The 10,356-nt window shown below is 44.0% G+C and overlaps 1 protein-coding gene across 1 annotated transcript; it reads left to right on the top strand.

Annotated features, from left to right (window-relative positions):
* The first annotated feature begins 2,817 nt into the window (after nt 1–2,817).
* On the top strand, nt 2,818–6,745 carry GPR83 (G protein-coupled receptor 83). Its single transcript, XM_041417076.1, has 4 exons — nt 2,818–3,204; nt 4,049–4,174; nt 5,183–5,316; nt 6,121–6,745. Exons 1-4 carry the CDS (start codon nt 2,818–2,820, stop codon nt 6,743–6,745), a joined length of 1,272 nt encoding a protein of 423 aa, XP_041273010.1.
* Nucleotides 6,746–10,356: the final 3,611 nt, after the last annotated feature.

Here is a 10,356-nt window from a genome sequence, read left to right as displayed (position 1 = left end):
CACAGCAGCCTTCACTTCAGGGGAAAACATGTAACTGGTGTATGGAGAAAGACTGTACTGTAAAGAGATGCTTGTCCTAAACATTAATGTGATTGGTTATACGAGGGGGCAAGATGCTCTGAAAATCAACATGATTTCTCAGAGGTCACACTGGATAGTTTTTGAAAAATCACTTCTCACTCATGTAACTTCAATTCCCCTGCCCCAGAAAGGCTCAAAAAGTCATTAAAGCCATGGTAGTGAAAGATTGTTCTCAGGAGCAGGGGCAGGGAGAAAAGCATGCTGTGCTGTGTATTAAAAAAAAAAAAAGGCATCATTCCTCTTTTTGAACGCTTCCAAACTTTTTGGCATGTCTAGCTGACTTTTTTTCTTTTCTTCTTATAATCTTTTATTCCCACCAGGCCTGTTTTCTAATTTGTTATAATCTTAAGAGTATTCTTGCAAAGGTATTTTTGATTACTTTTTTATTACCTGAATTCATGGTCCGTCCATATAGCTTTATTTAAAACACTATTTTTCACTTCAGAAATTGCATCATTTCACAGGTACCTTTTATAAAAACCACATTCAGTGTGCCAAATCCTGACATTTCTGTGCAGCTGCCTGTTTTACTGTTCAAGTGCTGAGGATTGTTGAGCAAGGGTGAAGTTGGCAGGAGCAGGTACCAAACTGCCAAATCTGCTATAGCCTGTTCTCTAGTAACAACCAAACATAGGTGAGCTGCTTAAATAGCTCATACTGGAGCATGTTTTAAATACAAAACTAAATCAGAAAGGTGTTGTGAAGCAGAGAAAGGCACACCAGCAACATGGGAGACACCTGACACAGAGAGCTTCCACTGGGCTTTTCCCTGACCCTTTGTGGATATTTTGGGTGTGCCTGCCCAGTGCGGTTGGACCACCTCCTCTGGATCACAAGACACAGAATGCAGCTCAGAGGAGGGTGGGCTTGAGCTGACTGGGAGGGAGATTCCCATCCTGCAGCAGCCTGGCTTAGGAGGTGAGAAGATACCTGGATGAACCTCATCTTCAAAGGCAATGCCAGCTCTAGCTACCTATGTAAGGGTACCCTGCTAGAAATTAAGAATTAGATCAGAGAGCATAAATAAAGCTGATAATTTTTGATGAAATACAGATTATAGTACAGGAGAACAGGATGTAATAGATGTGCAACAATAAGAGCTGGTGTTTGAGTGGGAGAAGAGGGAATGCCCTTACACACTGGCCAGGCAGTGCTGGAAGGGAGAGGGGGACTTGGGAGCTGCTGGAGCAACATAGCAAGCAGGGGGACATATGCCACTGACCCCTCTGTTCTCATCCCAAACCTATAAGAACACTGCTCTGTCCTGCTTTCCACTATTTTCTTGGGCCTTTATTTGAGACTGGTTTCCTGACAGGGCTTGTGAGTGGGACATGTTTCTTCTCTCTGAATGGTCAGGTGGGACTGCCACCTTAGCAACTCCAGCAGGCTCACTGGAAAGCTTTCTCTGAGACAGTTGAATTGCACGAACAGCTAAAATTGGACAATTTAATGTAAGAAACAGACTGTGGCAGCAGTGTGCAGAGTAGCACTGTGGGTTGTCTATTCTGCTTGTTCTATTGTACCCAGCTCCTGAGGTGGTGAGAAGGCAGCCTGAGCAGCTCACTGAGGCAGTCACAAACATCTTTTGGAAGAGTTATTGTCTCCAATGAGTGACCAGCTATAATAATACAAGCTTTTCAGATAGTGGTCATTTAATTAATCATTAAGTAAAGCCTTTTATATATAAAACCAGCTCTGGCTGGGATTGGTTGACATCACCCAAGCAGATCTGTCCTCAGCAGAGGTGCAGTGCTGTACATGTGCACTTGGGAAGTGGCACATCTTTCTGTGTAAAATTTGTGGGTCTTAGTCTCCTGGTCCTGATTTTCTGTTTCCTCCTGTGTTTTGTGGGAGAGGCAGAGGGAACATGCTGCTGTCTCATCAGCGCTTGGGAGCAGCATACAGCTTCTTTTGCTTTGGATACTGGACTCACTGGGCTGGGACAGTTCCTGTTCTCTGTCCTGTGTAATCACATCTTTATAACTACCTCTATTTCTACAAACCCTAGAAAGCAGTTTCACATCAGACTTTTATTCCTTTGGCTGAGAGGAAATGCCTACCAAGGGGCAACTTGAGTATTCCGTGTCTCTCTGAAAGAAAAAATATCTTTGGGGAAATACTCTAATTACAATAAGGTAGCTTGTTATTTACAGTTCATCTATTCTATTCTATTCTATTCTATTCTATTCTATTCTATTCTATTCTATTCTATTCTATTATTCTATTCTTTATGCTAAGAAATAGGCTGAAACTTGTCTGCCAGACCTGTAAAACAGCTGAGGTTTGACCAGCAGAGCTGGCACACATGCTGCTGGTGTATAAACAGCGTGGAATTTGCTTGAGCTGGGCTGCTGGTAGAGAAAACGGATTCTGACATCTGAAGAGAGTGGTTTTGCCATTCTTGTACTTACCTCGGAGTAGCGCCCGGGAGCGCAACTGCATGGAAAAGCAGCACGTCAGAGCACAAATTATGTTATGCAGCCCAATGACCGCAGAAGATCCCGGCTCGGAGCTCGCCAGGGGATATAAAGCTGGCTGAAGGAGCAAAAGTAGCGGCGAGCGGAGCGGGATAGAAGCCCATTGCGGGAGCAGGAGCATCTCCCCGCCGCTGCTGCTCGTGTGCCGTGTTCGCAGCCCCGAGGGCTGAGCGAGGCGAGAGCGGCTCTGCCGGAGCACGGAGCGGGCGCTGCTCCCGCCAATAAGCTCTTCTTCCAGAGCCGCAGGAGCAGAGCACAGATGTTATCCTGCTTTGTCTGGCTCGCCCTTCCCGACTTGGCTAACGCCTTTGTGACCCCAGGAAAGTTGCGGCTCAATGGGAGCCTGGAGAAGACTTTTGTAGCCCCGAACGTGTCGGGTTTCTTTTCCTGGGGCAATGACAGCCTGGCCGACTGGCAGAGCTTTGTGGGCAGGAGCCGCTACGGAGCGGAGTCGCAGAGCCCCACGGTGAAAGCCCTGCTCATCGCGGCGTACTCCTTCATCATCGTCTTCGCCCTCTTCGGCAATGTCCTGGTGTGTCACGTTGTCATCAAGACGAAGCGCGTGCACTCCGCCACCAGCCTGTTCATTGTGAACCTGGCCGTAGCCGATATCATGATCACGCTGCTCAACACGCCTTTCACGCTGGTAAGAGGGGCAGAGATGCCTGGCATGCCCCACCCCGGAGGGACAGGAAGCACCTCAGCATTCTCGGGCGTGGTGCAGCCCGGGGAGGGAGGGATGCTCCACCACAACCCACCCCGTGACTAAAGTAAATTTCTCGGGGCCTCTGCAGTGCCATAAAGGTGCTTTGGTGTCTTTTCCTGCTTTACACTGCTATAGGCACTGTGTGGATGTTCTGCAGATACATATCCACTCCAAATTACAGCTATTGGAGTTGCCTTTGGAAAACCCCACATGTGTTTTTCTTCTCTGATTCCTGTTATCTAGCTGAAGATCGGAAATTGCCCATTTTTTAAATGTGGCCCTGATAGTACTTGAGCAATAATAGCCTTGCAGTGATTACTTAGTACTTTGTAGCATCTGATCTTTTTTTTTTTTTCTTCTCTTTTCTAAAGTATTTTGAAAGCAATGCTATAAACTTCTTGAAAAAAGTGACTGCTTAGCATCATTTAACAAGCTGTTCTGAAAAGGTGTAGTTTGCTTGAAGTGAGATGAGATGTACAGGTCAGCCCTATCTCATGAATGGAGATTAAAAGGAAGAACAAATGTATTGACTCAATAGTGAGGCTGCAGAAGGATACACTGTAAATAGAACAAACACCTTTTTGCAAAGCGCTGCTGTATTGTTGGGGAGACCACTGAGCAGCAGTAACCTGCTTCTTCAGTGTTCAGAAGCCAGAAAATTATACAATTATACAAAGAACCTGCTATCTTATAAGTGTCTTTTACACAGCACAAGGAATTGTGTACTGGAGGTGTACCTATAAGCAGATATGGGGGGCACACAACTAATGGTCTTCTTTTTTAGGCTCGTTTTGTGAACAGTACCTGGATCTTTGGGAAGGGGATGTGCCATGTCAGTAGGTTTGCACAGTACTGCTCCCTCCACGTCTCTGCCTTGACCCTTACAGCCATTGCTGTGGACAGGCACCAGGTGAGACCTCTCTGAAGCAGAGAGGTGGAAAGCTTGGGAGGGCATAAGTAAACTGAGAAAGGATGATCCCATGTCCTTTCTCTTTCAGCTCCTAGAGTACCATAAGATTCATGAGGAGCTGACAGGGCAGGGGGACAGTTCTTTTTGTCAGACCAGTTTCAAGTCCACAGGAAGGAAGGAGGTTTCCATCACCTTGCTATCTCTTCCAGCTGACTAAAGAGAGCTTTTATGCAGTAGATAATTTTATGCAGAAGCTCTCAAACAAGGAGAAAGGTCAAGATCCTGATAGGAAATCATGTGGAAAGCTCTCCTTTGTGGTGGTTTGTCCAGCACCAGGGTTGTAAGGGACATCCTTGTTAACTTTCTCAGCTCTATCTCCTGATGTTCTGGGATGTCCTACCTCCTGTCACCCTGAATACTGGAGATCTGACTGTAGCACACTGGTGTTTGTCACAAGCAGAGCTGTAGCTTGCTGTTGATAATTGGCTCAAAGCTGGGGACATTTGGGTATTATCATCTTGGAGTCACCCAACAACCACCCAAAACTCTTTACAGTTGGCATTTTCTGCTAGAAAGATTGTTTCCAGAAAATGCACTCACTATCAGAAGCATTCCCATGGAGGTCTGGTTAAACCCTTTGGTTCTTTGGGTCACTGATACTGAAGAGTTTGAAACTTTTTTTTTTTTCTTTTTTTTTTCTCTATGAAGGAAATTGAACCTGGTAATGAACATGTGTTAACAGCTGAAATTGGGAAAAGTACTAGATGAAAGTACTGAAATTTGAGGATAGGACTAGGATCTAACGTGAACCATATTTCATGGTGTTAAAATTCAGGTTTTTATGTACAGCTTACAGTCATTGGGAGCTGGGTGAAGACTGTACTGCTTGCATGTTAAATTGCCACAAGAAGTAATAGATTTCAGGCTGGAAGATAATATGAAAAAAAAAAAAAAGTGTAATTTTTTCCAGAAATGTAATAAGCCTAGATTTTGGTTTATTTTGTACAGGTTATAATGCACCCCCTTAAACCTCGCATATCTACTGGAAAAGGTGTTATGTACATCTGTGTAATCTGGATCATGGCAACTTGTTTTTCCCTACCACATGCTATCTACCAGAAGCTCTTTACCTTTGAATACAGGTGAGGATGTGCTTTGCTTTCCTCCACAGTCTCCCTGGAAGCCAAACTCTGAGCAGCCATACTTTGGTACATTCTACTAAAAATCTTAAGCATATATCAAGGTCAGCCAAACATGGATCTAAACTACAATTTTCATCTGATTCCTTTTGCAATGTCTGATATCCCGTCCTTTTCATTCTTAAACATTTTATCTTTATTCTGTCCCACTAACCACACAAAACAGGCTAAGAAGTTAGAGGATCTGTCTTGACCCTTTACTTCTATACACTACATATCGCAATCTGGTCTGTTTGGGCAGACCAGAAATGGGAAATAAAAAACCCAACCTACCAACCAACCAAACAGAAACACACTAAAACCCAGTAGTTTTTAATCTACTCTTTAGCCCTAGGAAAATAGATAAATTGGTCTCAGCTGTCAAGACCCTTAGTATTTGGAAAGTGCTTTAATGAGGGAAAGGTCCTTAATATGTGCAGACAATGTTCCTATTTGCCAAAGGACAGAAAATAAAAAACTACTTATGTGCAACTGGAAATTTTGTAATTGATGAAATTCATAAAATTATCATAAGGTCATGAATGCCCATAAGAAATTATCACCACATTGCTCACTGGCTGCTCCATGGCTTAGATCCTTGAAGAGCAATGCTCTGCTCAGCTGTGACATTTGTGAGATAAACACAGTGTTTGCTTTCAGGCCCTGTGGCAGGAGCCCTCTCCCAGCTGCCTCCTTGTTTCTGATGTACGTATCCCACCGTGCCCAGCCATATGTGCCTCTCATCCTGTCCCGTCTCTCCGTTTGCAGTGAGGATGTTACCCGGTGCCTGTGTCTGCCAGATTTCCCTGAGCCCGCTGACCTCTTTTGGAAGTACCTTGATTTAACAACCTTCATTTTGCTCTATGTCCTGCCCCTTCTGATCATCTCCGCTGCCTATGTGACAGTGGCAAAGAAGCTCTGGCTGCGCAACGTCATCGGGGACGTCACCGTGGAGCAGTACTTCGTCCTTCGCAAGAAGAACAAGAAGACCATCAAGATGCTGATGCTCGTTGTCGTCCTCTTCGCAGTCTGCTGGTTCCCCTTGAATTGCTACGTCGTCCTCCTCTCCAGCCAGACCATCCACACCAACAACGCCCTGTACTTCGCCTTCCATTGGTTTGCAATGAGCAGCACCTGCTACAACCCCTTCATCTACTGCTGGCTCAATGACAGCTTCCGATCGGAGCTAAAGGCTTTGCTCAGCATGTGCAGGAAACCCCCCAGGCCCACGGAACAGAAGCTTCCCTCCACAGTCCCATCCTACCGACTGGCTTGGCCAGAAAACAGCAACTTCAAGAGGCTGCGGGCCTCCCATGCTCTTCCACCATCCTCCACCATCCAGTCAGGAAAGACAGACATCTCTGCAGTTGAGCCAATAGTAGCTGTGAGTTGAACGATGGCCTTGGTCTGCACATGGATTTGGCAAGAGCTAAAATGGTGGGAAGATGTGAAGCCCTGGCCACACAACAGGTGATAAAACCAAGAAGGAGGTTCTGCAGGAAGCAGTGTGAAAGAGCTGCATGCTTGATGCAGGCTGGTGACAATGGTGGGGAGACCCTAGAGGGGAGAAAGTAAACTCTTCCCAGGAAGGAACTTTTGTCTTTGTCAAGGTGACTTTGGACTGGCTCGCAGGATGGGGTTCCCTGCATGTGTGTTACTGTTTCCTGCATGACTAAGCCTTTTTAGAACTAGGACTCTGTGTTTTGCTTGTACTTAAACAACAGTCTCAGAATATCAGATCTCCCTTCCCCTTTCCTGAGTCTCCTTGTAGCAACATGGAAATGGTTGAAGTGTTGCTAGGCTGCTGAGATCCAATGTAAATGGGTAGGAAAGCATTCTTCTGAACTGGGGTCTGAAAAGTCAAGACCTGTTCAGAATGAATGAACAGATCTATTCCATAATTTATTGTGTGTGTGTGTGTGTAAATACACTTACAGAAGTGGAGGATATGATAGACATTGATAAATAGGAGCCTCTTACATCACAGGCACTTTTTCTAAGATAGATGTGAAGAAAAGCAGATGTCTATTCTTCAAGTAAATAGATGTTTTTTCTTCAAATAGATAACTAAACAAAAAGTTGGCCATAACATTCACAGTTGGAGAATGGATAATTAAGTGCTACTGTGGGTTTGGACTAGAACCTTTTATCAAAACATCTTTTCATCATTGTCAAGTTACAGCTAGAGGATCACACAATTTGAATTTTTAACTTGCTTTTGAAGCCTTGCCTTTACCTTGCTCTCTTACCTTGTAAAGCACCTGTGTACTAGTCACTTCAGACATTTGGGACATTTCATTCCAACTAAGAAGTTAGCTCTCTGAAATCAGTTCATAAATTAACTGCTTTGAGAGAAGAGATGGTATCTCTGATAGCAAGTAATAAAAATTAATATTAGCCCGCAACTTATTCTCTGGCGATTGTACAATTTTGGTGCATTTAAGGATAGCTTAGATGTGTCCTATTTGGAATGGCTAAGAAAATTCATGACTGCAAGTGTCTGAAGCAGATTTCAGAACTTAATGTTCTTAGCAGAAGAAAATATGGGCTTGAATAACCAAAAAAATGGTGTTCCAAAAACTGTACCTTATATTGCATAGAAAAACAATATTTCTTTGTGCTGTGGAAATTAGCTTGAACATCACACCAGGGTGACCCATTCCACATTTAACTTGCAGCATTCAGGAATGAAGTGAGAAAAATCTTGTTATAAATGGAAAAAAAAAAAAAGTGAAGATGTTTTTCTCAGTGTCCTGTAATAAACTTACAGTTCTGAAATAATTTTAAGCCTTGTGCAGAGTTTTCACACCTCAGTATTTAAAGAGACTGAAATATCTACCACTCCTTGCAGCTAACCTGCCCTTGCACAAGTTCTTACTGTGAATCCAGTGCTATTTTACTGCCCTTTATCAATGCCCCTGGAGTCAGAATATTTTGTGTCACTGTTCTCCAGAGTCTAATTTTTCCTCCTGTCTTCTTTGACCCCTTACACCAAGTCCCATTTCCTCCCTCAACACTTGCAACACATCAGCCCTGAATTGTTCAGGGAGTTGAAGTGGATGATCATTGTAGGACCCTTGAAAATGAACTATTCTATTCTATTCTATTCTATTCTATTCTATTATTTCCCAATTGAACAGAGCTTGTGGACCATGCTCCCCATTCCAGTGGCAGCAGAATCCAGCACTTTACTAGCAAATAAATGTCTGAGAATACTGAGTACCTTAGTAAGATGTCCTTTCTGAAGCTAAATGAAACATCTTAAGATTCACAGTTTTTGAGTGCAGTGTCATCCTGCTATATATGAAGAACACTGCTGTAACTCCAGTAGACAAAATCCTCAAATGGCCTCTCAAATGCTGCTGGTGAGTCTGAGTGAGGCTCCTGCAGTCACAGCTCTGTGTCCTGCACCTCTGCACTGGGTGGCAAACCTTTCTCCTCCAGGCTCTGCTCAATCCTGAATCTGGGCACAAGGGGGGGATGCAAGAAGTCAAAGCTGTTTGATTTGAATAAAAGGAACAGGAGGGATGGACTGGATAAAAGGAAGAGATAGATTGGACAGTGAACTTCGGGATCCTGCCCAGGAATGAACTGGTGGCTGGTGGCCAGCAGAGGTACAAGTCTCAGAGAGACTTGGACAGCGTGGAAGAGGGGGACATAATTAAAGCCCTGGAAATGGTGTCCTTGGAAACCGTACATCATACACTGTGTGTGCTACAATGTGCTTAATGTGGTACAGCGTAATTTTGAATAATTAGTTATTTTTCATTTTCTTCATGTCTGATTTGGGATTCTGGACAGACATTTGGCATTCACCAGTGCTGCCATCATCAGTGGGGGGATTGTGTTCTGTGTACACCAAGTGCAATATGATGCAAAATACTCCAAAAATATTATGCTCTGGGCAATTTATTTTGGGCACCCAGGCTTTGTGGGTATTTTTCCATTCTACTCCATCTCTCTTGCAGACCAGAAGATTCTCTTAAGCTTCTAATACAGCCACTGGTGCATAAACTGCATTCACATGCCATCTTGGTGGGTGTGAAGGGAGGATCTGAGTGTGGATAAAATGAGACATAGTGTATAGGGTGGAGACTATCTTCAATTTTCCATTTGGTGTGTGTTTGCCTGCTGTAGCCGGAGCTTTTGATATCTTTTAAATTTGGGATGTGTTGCACAAGGCACTGAACAGCTGTTCATTGCAGGAGATCTGCATAGCCCAAGAACAGGTGTTTTGTGTGTTTTCCCAGTGTTTTATACATTTTCTCTGTGTAAAAAGATGCAGAGACCTTGCAAGCGAACACAGACAGTGCCATGATGTATTTTGCAGCTTGTGCTATTCTGAATAGCACTCAGGGGAAATCAAATCCTTGAAACCACCTCTTGCTTTTACACATAAAAGGAGGACATCTCTTCGAAGCACACTGAGATCACACAAGGAAAAAATGACAAATTTCTCCTGCACAGAAGAAAGTAACTTCAGCTTTGGCTGGTGTTGTTTCTAACTGCAGGGCAGCCCACCTCTTCTCCTGTCATTGTGGGATGAATTTCTCCTCTTGGCTGATGGAAATGAAAAGGCAGCTGCTTAAAATATAGTAATGTCCTGTAACTTCAGGAATAGCAATTCCATTGTCTCTCTGGCATTTTCAAAGGATATCAGACACCATCTCTAAACTGTCTTTATTTACTTCCACCCTTCTTATAGAAAAAGCGCTGGGACGTTGCAGAGATTTCAAAATCTGTTTTCTGAAAAGCACAAACCGCTAATTGCTTCAATGAATATATTAAATAGCCACCACTAGCTGTTACAAACACGGTTTTTATATCTGGCAGGCACTGATCTCCTCTCTGGTGACCAGTGACAGGACACAAGGGAATGGCATGAAGCTGTGTGGGGCAGAGTTTAGGCTGGGTATCAGGAAAAGGTTCTTCACCCAGAGGGTGGCTGGGCACTGGAACAGGATCCCCAGGGAAGTGGTCTCAGCATCAAGCCTGACAGAGTTC

This window comes from Onychostruthus taczanowskii, unplaced genomic scaffold (assembly GCF_017590055.1).
Source record: "Onychostruthus taczanowskii isolate IOZ18803 unplaced genomic scaffold, ASM1759005v1 scaffold54, whole genome shotgun sequence".
Classification (NCBI taxonomy): domain Eukaryota; kingdom Metazoa; phylum Chordata; class Aves; order Passeriformes; family Passeridae; genus Onychostruthus; species Onychostruthus taczanowskii.
Note: the sequence above shows the minus strand (reverse complement) of the source record. Positions and strands in the feature narration are given on the sequence as shown.

Bases quoted from the DNA above. Each gene is read 5' to 3' on its own strand.
- GPR83 (XM_041417076.1), top strand. From the start codon at position 2,818: ATGTTATCCTGCTTTGTCTGGCTCGCCCTTCCCGACTTGGCTAACGCC. The intron at 4,175-5,182 runs GTGAGACCTCTC...TATTTTGTACAG, and splicing joins TTGCTGTGGACAGGCACCAG to GTTATAATGCACCCCCTTAA. The intron at 5,317-6,120 runs GTGAGGATGTGC...CTCCGTTTGCAG, and splicing joins CTCTTTACCTTTGAATACAG to TGAGGATGTTACCCGGTGCC.